At 31.0% G+C, this 19,808-nt stretch overlaps 1 protein-coding gene across 19 annotated transcripts; it reads left to right on the top strand.

The window, feature by feature from the left end:
* Window positions 1-2,517: 2,517 nt before the first annotated feature.
* On the top strand, window positions 2,518-18,523 carry LOC143237875 (zinc finger CCCH domain-containing protein 15 homolog). 19 transcript variants are annotated; one of them, XR_013020302.1, is made up of 7 exons: window positions 2,519-3,126; window positions 6,217-7,380; window positions 8,277-8,434; window positions 15,599-15,676; window positions 16,117-16,275; window positions 17,079-17,200; window positions 17,859-18,523. XR_013020302.1 is itself a non-coding variant. In XM_076477574.1 (7 exons), exons 3-5 carry the CDS (start codon window positions 7,375-7,377, stop codon window positions 16,261-16,263), a joined length of 177 nt encoding a protein of 58 aa, XP_076333689.1. In that variant the 5' UTR covers window positions 2,884-3,126; window positions 6,217-6,344; window positions 7,243-7,374; the 3' UTR covers window positions 16,264-16,275; window positions 17,079-17,200; window positions 17,859-18,523. The 19 variants fall into 19 exon arrangements, 6 of the variants coding, with proteins under 6 accessions (XP_076333687.1, XP_076333686.1, XP_076333688.1 ...); XR_013020304.1 differs by having other exon boundaries at window positions 16,171-16,275; XR_013020300.1 differs by lacking the exon at window positions 8,277-8,434 and having other exon boundaries at window positions 2,524-3,126; window positions 6,217-6,903; window positions 7,243-7,380.
* Window positions 18,524-19,808: the final 1,285 nt, after the last annotated feature.

Below are 19,808 nucleotides of genomic sequence, written 5' to 3' on the forward strand. Positions count from 1 at the left end.
GACCAATGCTGTCAGTGAACAAAGGTCATGGAGTGACATTATTCACTGGACTAAGAATGTAAGTTGAAATTCTTGATATGAGTATGCTTTCTTTGTACACACTCCCATTAAATGATCAAGAAAAAAGATGTTTAGCATTACAGATATTAATTTTGAGGTAAAGAGGTCTGGAAGGTTAAACACGAACCATCTAGTGGAAGAAGACTATTGTATTGTTTGAAATGGTGAGTTGTACCAATGATGAATATTAGTAGTCTGTTCTCTTTATTATACTTTTAAAATTAAACAATAAGTTATCCTCTTGTAAACACTCTCAAACTCCTATATTTTGTTTTTTCTTTAATTAAATTTTTTTACCTAGTGTTTTCATTACATCATTACAATATGTACCTGATTTGCATGTTTGTTTGTTTTTTATCTTTATCATTTAATACTGAAACTTATGTTAGTGAACTTTCTATTTGTCTTTCCTACAAGAAAACATCTCTTAAATAGCAACTTCTATAACTTTTTAAGAAATAAAAATTCATTCAATGTTTTTAGGTAAAAATAAAATATCTACTATTTCTAAACTACTTGGTTCAGAGACGTCTCAAGAAATGTTTCTAGGAACAGAGGGTTAAAGTTAAGAGCAATAAATCTGCCATTACAGACAAGTGCTTACAATCAGACTTGATCATTTACGATTTGTAATACTCATTTAAGTCATACTGTAGATTTGCAACTATATATACTCCACAATAGTAAATGTTGGTTTGTTCTTTTAGGTTCTTAACCCTGCAGAAGAATTTCACCCTACATGAAACAGCTGCTTTTATAGGTACAGTAATCTGAAATTACATAAAGCTCATTATTTCAATGGCATTTACTGTATATGTGTGCTAAGAACAATACATCTCTGTGGTAATCTGCTGCTGATATTATCAGCAAGCGGCAACAAGTTAATCCCAATCACATTATGTCAGGGCTTACAGAATGTCATCAAGACTGCATAGATTTCTTTGAAGATCTGACTGACAATTGCCATATTTTATATCCAAGAAGCTGCTGTGGTAGTGACATTTTCCAATATTAAGCTACAAGGTAGGTATCTAGAGGTTTTAGGTAAAACTGCTGATAAACGTAGGAATTTTTTATTGGAACTCATAATCAAGTATTCTTTATAAACATAATAAAGGAGAATCAAAATTAATTTAATGCATTACTTCTTAGCTTGCAGTCTGAGCAAATATAATTATTGTCAGAAAACAACAAAATTATAAACCCTGTCATTTTGAAACTCCTTCAAAGGTAATGAGCACATTGTTTTTTTGTAACTTATAAGAGGGTAACAAATTGTAAATAATGGAAAAGTAATTAAAAGTTTTAATGACATTACAAAGCCTAAAATATGATCAAATGTTTATACCCTAATATTTTAGTAGTATTAAAAAGGGTAAACAAGTTCTTGCTTTTATGACCCTGATGTTATGCACAAGAAACACTTTTACAGGGGCATAAAAACTGTTAATGCTGAGTTCCTTTAAATTTTTTCACGAGTAAAAATTGCTGAAGACAGCAATTGTATAGACTTATGAAAAGTTAACAAATGTTTGAAAATATCTAGATATTATTATTTTTGACTAGAATTTTCATGATACCAAAACACTGGATTTGCATCTCAACAGGACAAAAGTCAAATACTATGATTATATAACGCACTAAACTCATACCTCACTAAAAAACAAAATTTACAACATGATAACTTCTGTTATGTTTTACCAGATAGGGATGATCATTAACACATAAAGGCTATAATTACCTTTCTTCAGGAAATTAAATTCACAACATAATCACTAAAGCAATGTAGTTAAACCCCACTATTTAATAAAGCATGTATCACAACTACTCAAAAAACATAGCTGATTATGACCAGAAAACAAAACAAAACATACCAGTACTGTTTGTACACTAAGTCCTGTCTAATTAGATAAAACATTGTACTGTAGCCAGCTGTGTTTTAATGTACAGAAAACCCACAGAATGGCTCTCTATGGAGAGCATACATCAGATTCCACTTGATAAATCCACTACCACTGCTACATAGCCCATGAACACATTAGCAAATTTTTTATATGTGACTCCTAAAAATAACCCTCAAAGTTGATAATGAAAACATAAGGATATGAGCTGTCTTAGATATAATTTTTTTTCAGCTTTAAGAGATTGTAGATTGACCAAATGTTATTATTTTACATGAGTAATAAATATATAAAAAGGTTCAATCATAAAGGAGAGATATTCTGATAAAATATGATAACTTTTAAATAGTTGTATGAAACAAAATAGAGAAAAATTGCAAATAAACTTTCAGAATATAATATAACAAGCTAGAAACTTAAAATCTCCCTCTGAATGCATTAATTAAAATAAAAACTACATGTACTTTGGACTTCAAAGGTTTATTACATGCATTAATAATCTAATGATTTCATTCATATATAATTTCAGTCAGACAATATGGTGAGTGGATGGTAGATAATATTCTAGACATATTAGACGGAATGTGTTTGTTTTGTTATAGCAAAGCAACAACAGGCTATCTGCTGTGTCCACCAAGGGGAATCAAAACCCTGATTTTAGCATTGTAAATTCAAAGAATTACCTCTGTCCTACTAGGGAACAGACAATGAACACTTGTATAACAGCTGTTATGGAGTGAATGCCTTTTCTAAGTTAGCATTCACAAACTTCATATTATAAAAACTGTTGTTACAACAAATTACTTACATCAATAGTATTCCAACCACTACTGTAGTTGTTGTATGCCAGTCAGCCTTATAAGCTATTAAATGCAATGGTAGCCCATAGCACGAGAATTTTCTTGCATATTCGGTTTTACTCTTTGTTCGAAACTGTAGAGGTCGCTTGATAACACATATAGATAGCTTACTAGACAGGAAACTGACAATTTTTATAGTTTTATTTCAGTGAAGTGATGTCTTCAAAGAAAAAAACCAAACGAACCAGGAAAGAAAGTTGATCAGAAGAATGAAATATATCAAAGTAAAACAATTTTAAATTTTATTGTTGTATACATCGGCATCGAAATTCTGAAGTATGGAAATTGTAACCAGTGCAATATTTGTACGTTGAAGTAATATATTGTACCTTGAATTTACCATATCGGCTAAGCCTAATTCCAGTCTGTGAGTGTTAATACAAAAATGAGTTTGTTAGCAACATAATAATTGTTCATGTTAATTATAAGTAGTATCTGCAATATTATTACAAATGTTATGTTCAATGTAAATAGTTTTGGACAACATTTTAAAATGAAATTATTAGTATATAACTCATAAGTAGGGACAACATAAATTGTAAATTTACGACTTTTAAACTTTAAAGGCAATGGTGAAATAAGTGCATGTCCTATCACTTTGAATTGTGGCTCTATCGTAATCAGCATAAAAGGCTTTTCCAGTTGTTGAGTGAGTCCTGCAAATTATTATGGTTTTATTCTTATTGTTACTTGTCCATGTGAAGCAGCTAGTAAATCATCAAGAGTACTTAATAGGACAACTACTTTTCCTTTTAACTTAATTGCTTATGTGACTCTTTATGTGAAAGTTTTAAACTATGAAAAACTATTTTTTATAATATTAAATAGTTTTTCATTAAAACAAATTCAGGTACAAGATCAGAAACAACATGGGTAGATAATTGTACTTTGCTGTCAATCTGGATATTTTGTTTATTGGCTGATGCCTTTACCAAAACCTCATTGGCCAAAAAACACACAACTGTTACACCGTTTGTGAAAACTGTATCTACAGCTGGCCACAAAACAGATATCAACATGCTACAACATTCAGTGATTAAGTGTACTGATCCTCTGTTGATAAAGTAACATTAATACAGGAAAAGAAGAAAGTGGCTTGTAAGTTCAAAGTGACAGTGTAGATGCAATGGTTCAGACTTGGAGGTCAAAATGGCACAAAAAGCAGGTGTAAAAGAGCTGCAAGGTAAATTAAAAGTATGAAGAAAGAGAAAAGGAAGGACTGATTCATCTTTTCCACTGGAGAGTGATGAAGATGAAATGTCTAGCAGTACTTCTGAGGATCCCATAGAGTTTGTGACACTGAATGAATGATGCAGATAATTCAAGAATTAAAGTGTGAAAGCAAGACATTGTTGTGGTATTTCAACATGGCACAGAAGCAATGCCAATTCAATTTGGTATTGAATCCACAACAACATTAAACTTTCCAAATCAAGAAGCTCGATGAAAAGCATCAAGTTTTAGTGCTCTTTAAAAGAACAGTTGATTGCTTGCATTCTGCATGGCAGGATTAAGGATTCTCTGTACTACATTACTTCCAGGAGATTCAGATGATCTTATGAACATGACTGGAAATACAATTAAATCTGCTGATACAAAACTATTCTCATATGCCAATAATATGCAACAAATTTTGCCAGAGAAAGTTATACTTGCACTGATATGCTAGTCAATGATGTTTAAAGAAATGAAAGATAGATTGAAGAACAAACTTTAGAAATAGCTAGGTGAGAATTATCCCACTGATGTGAAGGTCATGGCCTTTGTATCTACTCTGAAAACAAAAGGCAAAAATGAAAGCAAATAGTCAATAACACACCATACACATCTTCCAAGTTTACTACTGTGTACTATGGAAGTCAAAAACTTTCAATAGCATTACTAAATCTGCATATTTTTTTCATAAAACTTTGTGGGAGATTTTTGTTCAACCTGAAAACTCTAAAAGTGAGTTTTAGCTCATTCCAGAAGGATGTTATTTATTAAGGGCAGCCATTCAGCACAAATCCTGGATGTCTGGCTTGTGGAAGCAGTGTTAAAATTTGCAAACAATCTAAAAAAAGTTGATATATTTATATCAACCAATTGTAATTTTAATGTCTTTGAACAGAAACTAAAATAAATGGGTATCTGTATTGATGGTGGCACTATTTTTCTCTCACTTTGGCTATCTGATTTAGATTTACATTGCTCAGCTTTAGGCCAGATCAAAAAATAACTTATTGTTGCAAGATTCGTGGTTAAATTTCAAAATTTCTTAATCAGAATGAAATACAATTGTATACCTATGAGAATTGATTACATCAGTTAGTTTCATGCAAAGTAATCAATTAATTTTATGAAAATAATCAACTTGTGTGTCCAATTATTACTATCTTCAATATTAAGTAATCAAAAATTAATCTTTTTAGAGGCAGTTCACATCTTGCACAGAAAGCTGTCTTCTTTATGTCTGTCTTAGAAATTTCCATGCTACTTGTGAAGTTCTGCTGATTGTGTGAGTGACTAATTTCCCCACACAGGTTGTGTAGTAATGATGGATTATCGTCATGTTGACTAATTGTTTTTTCAATTACATTGTGATGCTTCTTGTTTGGTGATATTGTTTTGTCTGGTGCACATGAGATGGTGTGTAAGGCAAAGATGAGCCTGTTTCTTGTTTCTGTCTTTTTATAGTATTCTTTGGCTAGTGTATCAAATCTGGTTTTGAAATAAAAAAATACTTTGTTGAGGTCAGAAAATGACTGATTTGGGGTATATTCAATGGTGATGCACACCAACACACACACACACACACATCCTAAATAGATCAGATGCATTTAAGTTGGGTCTGGTAAAGGCAAATTCTGGGTTTTATTTATCTCATTTTACTGCTTTAATATCATGCTGAAAAGGTGTGGTCAGTTTTTATAAACTTCATGAGAAGACAGTGCATTAGCATTCAAAATATTAGTCTAACAAGGTATCCAAGACTACCTTATCTTTTACCAGTGTTTGAAACTGCAAAATTTTCTGATGGCCTTTTAACATGTCTTTAACACTTTGTAATTTCATAATTATCATCAACATTGTCTGCAGGAAAGTAGAAAGAAAAACAGTATGAAAGGCTTTGTAAAATGATACTTCAATATAGTAATCTTATAAGAACCGCATTAAAGTCAAATTCATAAAGTGTAGTTTTCATCTTAACAGCTGTCACATTTTCTTTATTTTTAATGAACATATATTAGATAATATGTTTTGAATATTTTAAAACTCTAATTATCTTTGTTATGCATAATTTGTTCACTTAATCAATGAAATAGTATGCCATGTTTATTAAAGTTATTGATACAAAGGTTCAAACAAATTGTTGGTAGTAGAAGAGTAATCACACTCTACTTACATTACCTTAGATCAACAAGTAGGAAGAAAAAGAAGGAAATTGAGGACCTGAACTTTATATTCAAATCTGTAACAACACGTTGGAAAATGGCCAGAACATTAAATAACTCGACACCAGGACTGGAAAGGCCAACTTCAGGTGACTAACGCTGCTGTTTGAACTACCCGTTATTCGTCCTGGCGAGTTGTTATTCCCATTTTGCTGCAAGTCTTTTAAACTTTTATTACTTTACCCTTTGGTACTGGCCATAATGACACATAACCCGGAACCAGGACTGGAAAGACCAACTTCAGGTGACTGACGGTGGTTCTGGTACTTGCCAGTTAGTCTTCCTGGCGGGTTATGATCATTACCATTCTGCTACAGGAAGTCCTTTACAATTTATAGACTGGATGTCAACATTGGTTTTATGCAGTTTTCTGTTTTTAATTGCTGTTTTGTTTTTACCTTCATTTACTTTCACAAATTTCACTACATTTACTTTACTTTTACCTTCTTACTGGACATTTGGCTACTCATTATTACAATTTTGCTATATGTCTTTTAAAACTTCTATTATTTTACATTTTGATAATGGCTGCTATGACACATAACCCAGAACCAGGACTGAAAAGGCCAACTTCAGGTGTCTGACGGTGGTTCTTGAACTTACCTGTTAGTCTTCCTGGTGGGTTATGATCGTTACCATTTTGCTAGAGTAAGTACTTTACAACTTCTTTTACTCTGCTTTCTCTCTTACCATTGTAAACTAGGTGTCAACATTGGTTTTATGCTTTTTCTGTTTTTCAATGATTTTTTGTTTTACCTTCATTTCCTTTTCTGTATTTTACTACATTTAATTTATTTTTACCTTTTTACCAGATGTTTGGCGCAGATAGCCTAGCTGCTTTGTGCCATAAAACACTAAATCAATCAATCAATCAATGTAAATCACACACTACAGCATTGAAGTGTTTTATCTTGTTACTCTCAGCATGGCTACAGTTCAGTTACATTCATCTCTTGCAAAAAGGTGATATAACTATTTTAATTTCAGGAACTGATCCTGAATCTGTACTGTGTGTTTTTTATAAGTAAGGACAGTGTAAGAAAGGTGACAAATGCAAGTTTTCCCACAATGATGTTGAAAGTAAGAGTGAAAAGAAGAGTATTTATGTAGACTTGAGAGATGAAGGTAATGTAGTTTATTTTTTTATCTATGCATCTATTATCTACTAAAAACGTAAAGTATAAAGGTCTTTTAAATCAACTGTACGGTTTTCTGTGTTTGTATTATTAGTGTTAAACTCCTGAAGTGTTTTAAGAGTTTAAATGGCAATCTTCAGTTGTACCTTTTAGAAAATTAATGTAAATAAATCTAATTTTGTTAAGGGTTTATATCTTTCTTTTCAAATATAAAAAATTTAAATTCTATATTTTTTGGTCAAGATGAATTTTTATCTTATAAATAATTTGGATTTCAATCAGTTAATTATTACATACTGCACTTGATAAACCAGAATAAACATATAATGTCATAGAAGAATATTCCTGCAGCTTTCAAATAGTCAAAAATATTTTCAGAAGTAAAACCACAACAACAAAAGAAACAAAATTCCTGTCTTCGGTATTTTTCCTCTTTTCCCTGAGCCTTACATTAAGATCATTTGTTCACATTTATGAGAGCTCTGGGTATCTAATATGTTGACAAACCAAATTACTGCTGCAGTAATATATGATCAGAGTATTGACTATAGAAATTCCCATTATAGCTGAACATGCTACTGGTAAGATTTCCCAGGAATTTAGTTCAAAGTTACATACAGACTTTAATTCTCAGGAAATTAGATTCATGGGTTTGGCCAGTGATTTCTTCTTCTTTTCAGTAAAACAATGTTTCTTCGTCAGAATGTAATCAATGAGAAGACATTTGAACTCTCTTTTTTTCTTTTTCTTTAACACTTTTTATTTTAGTCTGTCATATTCCACACCATTTCAAGAGTTTTAGTTTTCCACTACTTTTCATGCTTCCAAGTTGTTTGCTTTGGGAGAGAATAGCTCTTCTCATACTTTTGTTTCTGTTGATACCAGTTCTACCAGGGGACCGGTACATGTTGATAAACTTTACCATACTTCAAATCTGGTTGATATGCCTGTGGTAGTTGTGACTCAGATGTCATTTGTGTGGCTTTACTCTTATTTACAAATGGGTGAATTGAGTATTTCATGTCATTAATGTATGGATTTTGGTAAGTTAGATATTTATATGTCCTTTATCATCTAAGTTATTTTAAATGAATTATAAATGAGATGTTGATTGTTACTTGTGTTATTACTAGATAAATTTAATCATTTTGCAAGTACATTAATGTGACATGCTTTGTGGTCTCGAAAAATTTCATAGCTTTGTTAGTTCATTATTAGTAATTTAACTAGGTATGTTTAGGCCTAGATTGTTTGTAAGTTACATATTATTACTACTAGTAACATATAATTAATTTATTTTTCAAAATTGTTTATTATGTGCTTAACCATTTTCTCTCCATAATCCACAATTTAATATTCTTCCCCACAGTGTCCACTTCATTGATATTTATTGCTCTAAATCATGTTTTCCATTTTTACTTTTTAATAAACACATTATGATTTTATTAAGTTGCAGTGTTTGTAAACATATTTTTTAATATGTTCACCAAATAAAAAAATAATCAAATTGTACAAGTTTACTATTTAGTGAATATGGTAGAAAATTGCAAAATATTGTGATGTTGCAAATATTTATTAAATGAAAACTGTTAAAAAGATGAAGGCTATCATGTGAAATTAAGGGTAATTTGAAAATTAGTGAAAAAAAACAACCCAGAGTGAAAGAAAAAATTAAAAATGATACTATGTCAGAATAATGCAGTGGTTGAAAAAAAGTTAAGGAGAAAGCATGTGCCTTTTTTGTATGGGTTGTAAAAGGTGTGGTACTAATGGGTTGAGTGTAATTGATCAGTTCAAGGAATCAGTTATTATTTTCCACAAAGTAGGGCACACAATTATTATCTAATGAGATTATTAGGGATTTAGTAACAAAAAAGGGAAGAGGAACATTATTTAATGTTGTCCTTTGTATAGTTTTTGCTTCTTTGACAAGTACTCTCAACTGGTGGTTATAAATACAAACTGTAGATGTTTAAATCCTGATTTGTGCTTAAACAGAACAAATTTACAAAAATTGCAAACTTGTTAAGCATTTTTAAGAAGAAACCCCCCATAAATATAGTAAGTTCAAATACAGAAAATCAGCATTTTCTAACTTGTTTACTATACCACTTGGATGGAAAGTACCTAAGTTATAAAAGATTTCTATTTAATGTTGTTTTTAAGCATTAAACACACAGTAAATACATTTTTGTCACTTAAAAACTTTAACAGACCCTTAAATAAACTTGACAGTCAGACATGTACAGATCATATAAAAATTTGTAACTGTAAAAGGTGATGCATTTGGTTTGTTCTCTCAAAACATCTCAGTGATGTTACACTTAACATGTGGTGAAACTTGTGGTTACCATGAAACACATTCATTTAAAAAACTGATACTGACACTCATAATGTATAAATATTAAAAACAGACTTATTTGTGAGCTTTCTAATATTTTAGTTATTAAACTTTCTATATTCCAGTTGGTAACAAAACATTTTGTTGTATCATAAATTTAATACCTGTTTAGTTTAATAACTGACTGTATTCAAGAAGTATTATCTTCAAAATTGACTTACTAAAAAAGTATCTTATCGTAAAAGACTACTAACTATTATGGTATTATTTTTGAAATAAAAATCCTGTAACCCAAGCACTTTTGAAAGGTTGACCTTTCTTCCTCAGGGACAAAATGGGTGTGGTGGTATAATCAAATATGATTATGAGAGATATGTATGTTTGGTTTTCCAGGAAACATTTATTTTTCTATGAACTATTGTAAGCATTTTATTTCCGGTACAATGTAGCCTTTGGCAAGAGTGTATGTGAAAAGGTGTTATGGATATTTTAGTTTAGAAATGGCTAAATATGTGAATATATATAAAATTGTGCTTAGATGTTTAAGTAAAATAAATATGACACCTGGAGATTGACTGATAAAAATATACTAATCAGTTTATAAAAACAAGTATGAAAAATTATTTAAAAAAATGGTAAGTTTTAGGAAATTTGGTCTTCATAAAACTATTTAATGAATAAAGTTATTTTTCTGATGAAACCAATTAATGTAGATCACTGATTCCAGGATCTATGTTAATTACAAAAGGTTTAACAGTATTTAGATGAGCAATCCCAAGTAATACTAAACTTTCAAATAGAATTTCTCTTGTTATTACCTGTCAGTTTAAACTCAAACATTTATCTTCTACGGCTCAATCATTGTCATAAACAGATATTTCCTGAAGTTCTTGTTGCCTCCTTCCAAAAAAACAGAACCCTAAACGGTATCCTTTTTCACAGAAAAGTGAATAACATCCTACTCAAAAATGAGTGTCGTCCATGCAATAAAGCCTTTTGTCAAACCTGCAAGTTCATAAAAACCACTAACTCATTTTCTGACATGTACAAACAAAGAAACTTTATATAAAGAAATCAGTTGTTAAACAAAAAACGCCATTTTTATTACACAGTGTAAAAAATGCAGTCATCAATATGTAGGACATAAACAACCTTTAGAGAACATTTCAACACCATAAATCTTCTATTAACACTGACAACGATCTCCCAGTTGCTCAACACTTTTACCAACCCATTTGGGTTATAGGATTTACCATTTCACTTCTATCAAGACTTCTTGAACCTAGGTATTTTTCTGTCATGAATGATGTGTTTAAAATGCTTTGTTTCTCAATGACCAACTATTAGAGCTGTAAGGATTATTGTTGATTTCTTGTTGTTCTAATTCTGAATTTTTACTATATGATATGTATAGTAAATATATATATGATAAAAACCTTTTAATTTTTTGAGTGATAATATAATCATTTTTAAACAATCCACTTAACTCTGCATACAGTAGCAATTCTTGTGTGCCTACTCTTGCGTTTTTGCTCATTCCACTAACCTTGAACTATTTCCCACCTAAATCACATATTTTGACATGCATTCCATTAGTACATAACACAGTCATCATGTAGTAATATCCCTTCACCAGTAGAAAGGTCATACATCGTCCGTGCTCATGGGTCCCTACAAGAACTTGCACTTGAAGTTATCTTTGTTCATAATTTAGGCACATTCATTTTTTAATTTTGAAAGATTTTGTGCAATCTTTGTGATTCATTTATTAATCTATTTTTTCAATTTACTATCTTTTTGATAATATCTTATGAATTTCATGAAATTTATAATTGTTTCTTTTTATGGTTTCTGTGCAAGTGAGATCTATTTGTGTGTGGCACCCTTTTCTCTGTCATTTACATTCCCCGTCTTCCATACATGACTTTACGTCTTGCTCCACTCATTTGCCATGAGGTCTTCAAGATGCTCTTCTTTCTTTGGAGTCTTGGGTGCAAGCTTCTTGCCATCATTTTATCATGTCTTTACTCTATCATCTTTACCATTCCTTGACCCATGTACACTTGTTATTTCATAATTTCCTCTTCTCACTTTCTCTGCCTCCTCTGACCATACTCTCCTCCCAGGGGCTTATCCTTTGTCTATTCTACTGGTAGCTACCTCTAACCTTTGAACTTAGTTGACTTTGTTCCTGTTGAATTGCTTTTTTTTTATGTTTTCTACTCACTTCATAACCGACCTTTTCATCACTTTGCTTTCTACCCTTTGTCTATTGTCTCTTCCTCCTATTCCTCTCTCCCTATTGTTTTTCTTCTGTTTTCTGATCCTCAGAACCATTGTCCCAATGACACAATGTCAGAGCTCTTGGTTTCAAATGCCTTACAGAATGTTATTTTTTCCTTTATGGGTTACTGTTCCCACCTCTTTGTTGAACCCTGAATCCTGGAGACTGATATCTTCTCTTTGTACTTCTCTAAACCACTTCTGATGATTCCCTTGTTCTAAATAAAGGAGTTTCACTGTCTTAACAGGTTGTTTTCCCCAACCTTTAAATTAAGGTGGTCCATGTCTTGGATACCTTTCATCACCTTCCAATAATCCTATCATCACAATACACACTGTTTTGAGGTTCTACTTTTTGGCATGACTCTTGCTACTTATGTTTCCAGCCATGTTATGAGGGCTTTAACTTGCTACATTCACAGTCTTGGCCTTTGTTTCTTTTCTATTCTGGACACATGGCTGCATTTTGCTTCTACCTTTTCTACAGGTACATTCATTATTAATTAAGAAACAATTTCTCTGAAAAGGCATGTCTTAATTTTTGGGTTGTCTCTGACTCTTATGTTTGTTTCTTTTCTCTCCACTCCTTATTTGGGCTCATCCATTTTCACTTTGTTTGCAAATTATGGAATATCTGGTTACCTGAGCTCTTTTGATCCAATGGTCACATAACGAACGGTCTGGCTGTATACACCATCTTGCTTGTGCTATTCATTTCTGTATGTGTTCCCTGCCATCTCCCCCCTTTCCCTCCCAGTGTCTTGTTGAAGTTCCGTAACACCCCTTGTCAAGTCCTGTTGATAGCACATTATTGACCAGCTCTTTCTTGGTTTCTCCTTTTCCAACTTTCTTTATTACTCTTTCATCTGGGAATGTTGTCCTTTATTGTTCACATGTGGGATTGTCCATTATTTTTCTCAATGGGCACTTTCTCATGTTGTATTGCCCTTCTTTCATACTGCTTGATTCATCCTTTCACTCTAGGATCCCAAACACAGTTGGTAATGGTCTGTCCAGATGATGAACTCCTTCCTGTACAGGTAGTTCTGGAACTTTGTAATGGTAAGTATGATGGCAAGACACGCTCATTCAGTAACAGAGTAGTTCTCACTACTTAACAGCTTTTTACTTGTATATATTACTGGAAATGGTCCATCTCTATATTATTGTAAGAGCACTTTCCCAATTTCAATGACTGAAGCATCAACCTAAACAGTCAATGGTTTGTTGAAGTCTGGAATGCAACCAGCTGTCGTCATTTCTACTTTACTTTGTTCGATAAGCCTTTCTTTGTCAGGTTAGTCAATGGTGCACCAATTTCAACATAGTTTGGGATGAATTTCCTGTAATATCAAAATAAATCCAGAAAGGATCTGACTTGTTGCTTTTTAGTCAGAGCTAGTGTATCTTGTATTTGGAATACCTTCTTTTCCATGGCTGTCTTTCAGTCCCAGAACATAATATGTGGTGTAGCACTTGGATGGTCTGATGGTGATACATGCTGCTCTCGCATGTTGTAACAGCTTTCTACATTTCTTCATATAGTCTTCCCATTTCACAGTATGTGTCAGGATGGCATCTGCATAGTGCTTGATATTGGTGGTGTTGCACAGCATCCTCCTTATCATGCAGTTGAATGTTTCTGCAGAGTTGACTTGGCACCTGCTGAAATTGGTAACATCCATCTTGTATTAAAAATGCTGTCTTCTCTGTAAATCCTGTCTTCATTAGGATTTGGCAGTATCCTTTACTGAAGTTGATATTTGAAGAGAACCTGACCTGATAGTTTCTAGGTTGTCCATAGATTCAGAGTTGAACTTCATCACAAGATTCAGCTTGTGGAAATTTATTTAGAAACAGTTAACCTATCTTTAATTTTTGTGATTAAAACTGGTAAATGGTAGGCTGAATTTGAAGGCTTAACAATTCCAGCTTCCAACATTGCCTCAGCTTCCTGCTTTGTAAGGTATTTCATTGCATAAGGCATCTGAAAGGGCTTCACTTTAGCTGGATGCCATGTTGTTGTGTATGCACAACAAGGCCTATCTTTCCTGGTCTATCCATGAAGATATCTCTCCTCTTTCCATTCTTTTATCAAAATTTAACATGGTTATATATCATGTAATCTCATTTTCTTCTACCACAACTTACAACTGTGTAATCATGGCTGTGGCTTACCAAATGTTATACACTTACTTAATAGTAATGTAAATTTATAGGTGTGTTGGGCTACGAAATTTTCTACAGTAGGTATCTCTGACTCGTTGGGAGTGAAATTGACAAAAAATGAACAGCATGCACTCCACTTGTTTTTTAAAATAATATATGTTTGAAACAAGTTAAATGTATATACAAAATTATTTACACTATGAAGATAATATTTGTATCTTAGACACTATATAGTTTTCTTTTTATTGTCCAAAGTCCACTTAAGCTAATTCAATTGTTTTAGAATTCAGTTGACAAGTTAACTTTTATTTCTTTTAATCACAGTTGTATCATGATATCACATGAGTTACTACAGTTGTATTCCTTAACTTTCAGTATTATTCTGTTTTTTGTACTTCAAATTATCATCTTTCTTTTGTTGAAGTCCACAAATGTGGGTTCAATTGGCTTAGAACACCCTAACCTACCAACCATTCACTTCCACAACAGTTAACTTTACAAAGTCTAACTTTTCTGTGACAGAAGTTCTCTCTCATGTGACTTTTACTCTTTTTTTTGATTCATCTAGTTATAGTTATTTATACATGTATCACAGTCTTGACATCACTGGATTGCAAACACAGTGTTCAATAGCCTCAACATCAGTGAGTTACAAAGTAAATTAATTAGTAACACTACCTGCACTAAACAGTCTTATATTCAAGTTAGTGTAAAGTTTAGACATAAGTTTTCTCTGAATACTTTGTTATTACATTATTATTGAATAATATCATAAATTTATAAAGTTAATTTCCTGTACATAAATCATTATCTGTATGCATTCATAAAATTACATCTTGCTCAATGTAATTTATAAAATTGTGTTCTTTGTGTACTTTATAATATATTATTGTATTATATCTGATTTTTACAATTGTGTTATTACATTCTGTGTACTTTAAGAGAGTAGCTCTTGGGTCTAACTTGACAAGAATTTCATTTTAAACATTTTTGGCTTGGAAAAAGAAAATGTATTTTATTCTCTGTCTATCCACACTTCAATACAAGTTTACTTATTGAATTTCATATTTTGTACTCTTGTCTTCCTCTTTTTTATGTTTATGAAGGATAGTATACTTTTAAAATATTTTCATAAAAATGTACATAAGTTGGTATCATTGTTTTAAGTTTAGATTTTTTATACACTAGACTTTATTGACTTATAACAATGTAGATCTTTTAATGAAAACGTGTGTAAAGTGTAACAGTTAATATATAAATTTGGGAAATAAGTACATACACATATATATAAGTATAAAAGACGTTGTGTACAAAAATTTTTATTTTTGTCTAATTGCATGTATGTTCAATATTTAATTAAAATATATTTTGTAAGCATAGTATCAACACAAAACAACATTATTTTGCTTTGTAGATAGCAGAGATGAAGGAAAAAGCTCAAGTGGAACAGGACAGGAAAAAAGCAGAGTTTAAAGCTGGTCATCACATAAGAGTAAGTATTGTAAAACTGTGTGGCTGTCATTATATGATGAGTGTTATTAGTAAGTTAAAATTTGTTGACCATCATCGTGGTGTAATTATAATAGATGAACTCTACTGGTCACCCCTTAATTTAAGGAAATATAACTGCATGTTATCATCATAGTGTATCATCTATTGTAAATATTGATATTGTTTGATTGACATAAGAAGTAAGTGATCAACAATTTGTAAAATCATTCTTGAAATTACTGATCATTGCTGTGATATAAATAATAATATATTTATTTTCAACATAGCTTGTACTTTGCTTAAGAAGAGGTAAGCTAACCTTAAAAATAGCAAGATAACTTGATGTAGAATTTTAACATTATATAGTACAAAATGCATTATTAATGAGTGTGGTCATAGAGCATATTTAAACTTGTCAAGTTTATTCTTTTCATTGTTAAGTATGGTTATCTGAAGAGTAAACTAGAATCTTCATAGTTATGAGTCTTCAAACAGCTCAGTGGACGAGAGATGTTTACATTCAACCCAGACTTGGCTGTAGAAGGCTGGATGGGTGAAGATGAGGCAACATATGATCTGTTTCCTTGAGAAGATAGTGAGGTATTGATATTTCATCTATTATCAAAGCATGAGGTCTTGTTTGCATGCTATTTTATCTCTTAAGGATTTTCATGGAAATGTTATTAAGGAATGTTGCTTAATTAAACAGTTTGTGTTTTATCCAGTTCATCAATATCATTTGATATAATAGTTTGTTTCTTCAAAAGAAAAAAAAAGTTGTACAGTGAAACATTAATATATTTTTATTTCTGTCTCCACATTACAGGCTGTGGTATCACAAGGATATTAGAAGAATTCTCTTTATACAAAAAAAGACATAATTATAATCTCTCTCTTTTTTGATTAATACCAGCAAACTTGGTTGTTAGTGTTGACACATTAGTGAACAGTTTTGTCTTTTTGTAGCTGGAAAATTGAAAATTGATTTTAAAAGGCTTTTATAGTTTTGGAGGAAATAAAAATGCACATTTAAACTCAAGCCAAAAGTTTAAAAATACATATATTAATTTATTTAATGTTTTTAACCATCATTTATGAATCAGTCCCAGTTCCAGATTTTTCTTAACTGGAAAGGGGGGCAGTGAGACATATGCTGGGATTAAATCTGAAATTATGGTAAAACTAAATTTATGGATAATAGTAGCTTTGGGGTTGGAGAACTGTTTTAACTCCCTCCCACTAGTGCTAGCTCTGTTAAGAAATATAATTATAGAATTAATATATATAAATATTACTTTTAAATTTTGTCTATGTCAATGCTAACGTGTATGACATATATTTATCATAAAATTTGAGGACATTGGAACATATAAAAATTTGATCTTTGTAAACTTTCTTTGCAGTTGCAGAACTGTGATTCATATCTGGAACTAACAGCTGAGACCCTTATCCTGCAAGTAAACTTAGGATTAACATTGTTACCTAATCTTCATGAAGTGAACAGAAGAAAAGCAAAACCTATATGGTAAGGAGATGTACTCAGTATCAAGTATGTATTACATTAAGAAAGTAACTGTTATAGTTGTGCTTTAAATTTAATTCAAGTGTCTGTTGAAGTAGGAAAGTTATAGTTAAGGTTTAATATGAAGTATCTATTTTAATAAGAGAATTGTTGACTAAATTTTAAAAAGTATATGTTATAATAATATGAAGTTAGAACATAATATAAATTAGCTGTTAAAATAAGATTTGTTAAAAACCATTATTATCAGCTGTAATAATAATTAATTTGTATTTAATGCTTATTAATTTAAAAAAAGATGTTTAGACTTATTTAATGAAACCACAGATATTTCATTTTTAGAAAAAATCATGACATTGAAAATGTTAAAAGAAAGGTCTGTCTGTGAAAGGTAGTTTGCAATTTTTTTTTACAGATACTAAAAAGCCTGAATGAAGCTTACAACTAATAAGAATGATAAATGTATTGATATATGTAAAAATTATATATTTGCTTTGTTAGTTATTGTCAATGTTTCAAAATGTATTGAGGAAAATCAGGACAGATTGTGTTGATTAAATATCATATAGATAATTATATCAGTAATTGTTGGTATCATTGTTAGTGGTATTTTGTACAAACATGGTGTTCATTATGATTGTTTTATTAAATAAATTTGTAGGAGAGGAGGGGAAGCTCCCTGAAGCAGCTGGTTGAGAAGATCATCTTGCTGCTACAGTAGATGGAGAAGCTGTTCCAATCAATGAAAACCTGTTTGATGAAGATCTCCAAGAATTGGATGTGGAATAACCAATGCATAATAAGTAGAAATCCTATAAAGTTACAATGTCTGAAACTTAACTGTAGTGTGTGTAACTGAACATTGACAGTGACTTGTGTCTCCCAGATTCTTCTTAAAGATAATTTCAAGATTGTTTTACAAAGTGCTGATGCCCTACCACAGATATGATCTGTACCACTAGTAGATGTCTGCTCTTCATTTATTTATTACTTACCTACCTGTAGCTGAACATTTTTTGTTAATAGTTAAAAAAAAAAAAAATTCTATTGAACCTAATGTTTTGTTCAAAGCAAGTTATCAAGTTTGGTTTTAGCAATTTATTGATTAATATAGTGTTTCTAGAATTGAAATGGTAAAGTTACCTTAAAAACAAAAATTGTATAAGATTGATAAAATGTTTCAAGTAAAACAAGTTATAACAGGAGTAAATGTGATTTTTAAAGAGCAATAATTTTTCTATCTTTAGGAACATGGTTGTGAAATGTATATTTTTCATTGAATATCTTGTTATAAATATTCATTATTGCAAAATAAATGGTGAAAAATGAAGCAGTGCGAGTTTAATTCATTGATTGGCACATATCAAATAGTTTTTAATTTTTGTAAATGCATAGTTGTATTTATTGAATACAAAAGAATATTTAATCAACTTTCTACAAAAATCACAGAAGGATATAAACAAAAGCAAACATAATGCATTTCTGACAGTTAAATAGAAATAACAAAAAGTAAAAGCAGATGTATTGATATTTAACCCACACAGTGTGTTTGCACTGAATTACTAAGCTCAGATTTAGACCTTGAACATGGACCAAGAAAACAGTGAGAGAGTTTGCAACTGATGAAACTACATATTAATCATAAAAGTAATACAGTCTGAACACTATATTTAGTTACCTATGCTCATAACTAGATGTTTTTATTTCTGATCTATGTAAAAGACTTGCTTTGATCAAAGGTTAATATTAATTCCATGCAAATTTCTTGTGATATCCTGATCAATTTTTAATTTAATTATATTTACGATAACATCAAGTTAATGTATACATATTTTACAGATAATTGAATGTTACTTAAAGTTATTTCTAGTCCGTGTTCAAGGTTTGAAACTGAGCCTAATCCCCAAACTTAGTAATTCAGTTTTTAAATGTACAAATAGTTTTTCTGTATATTTTTATTTTAATTATGGAATTTTAAGCACGATTCTAACAGAGTAAACTGAAACCTGAATACATTTATTTAATGGTTTGTCTTATTTTATTGCAAACAAACAACTACTACATGAAATAGTTTCAAATTTCAAAATTATTTTTATGAATTGTACAACTTGCCCAAATAAAAGTTAACATTTTTATACTGAAACTGTATTTCAGACAGGTATTTGCCTCTTCTCACCTCAAAGCTGTTTCAATCTTGATTTGCTCTCTAAACATTGCAAAAAAAACAAAAACTTTTCACCTAGCTCATCAGTCTTTTAAAACATGTACTGATCATGCAACTACCTTCCAACAATCCTACTGTACCAGCACAGCTAATGCAGTCTATTATTCTAGCATAACTGTCATATTCAAACAAGAAACACTAACAATCATTGAGGAAGGAAGTGGTTGAAGTGAGGCAAGTATATATCAATATACATTGTCAGGATTAGAAAATGTTAACTTATGAAATGGTCTTACTTCTCACCCCACTTTGAAAAAACTAGAGGGGCAGATGAACATGCAAAAACACAAAATCAAGCAGAAAGTTATCACACTGAAAGAACTGGTGTGCAAGATTAAAAACAGAAGTCACATCTGTGTGGTATAGTACTATTTCTCAAATGGGTAT

Source organism: Tachypleus tridentatus, chromosome 13 (assembly GCF_004210375.1).
Source record: "Tachypleus tridentatus isolate NWPU-2018 chromosome 13, ASM421037v1, whole genome shotgun sequence".
NCBI classification, from domain to species: Eukaryota; Metazoa; Arthropoda; class Merostomata; order Xiphosura; family Limulidae; genus Tachypleus; species Tachypleus tridentatus.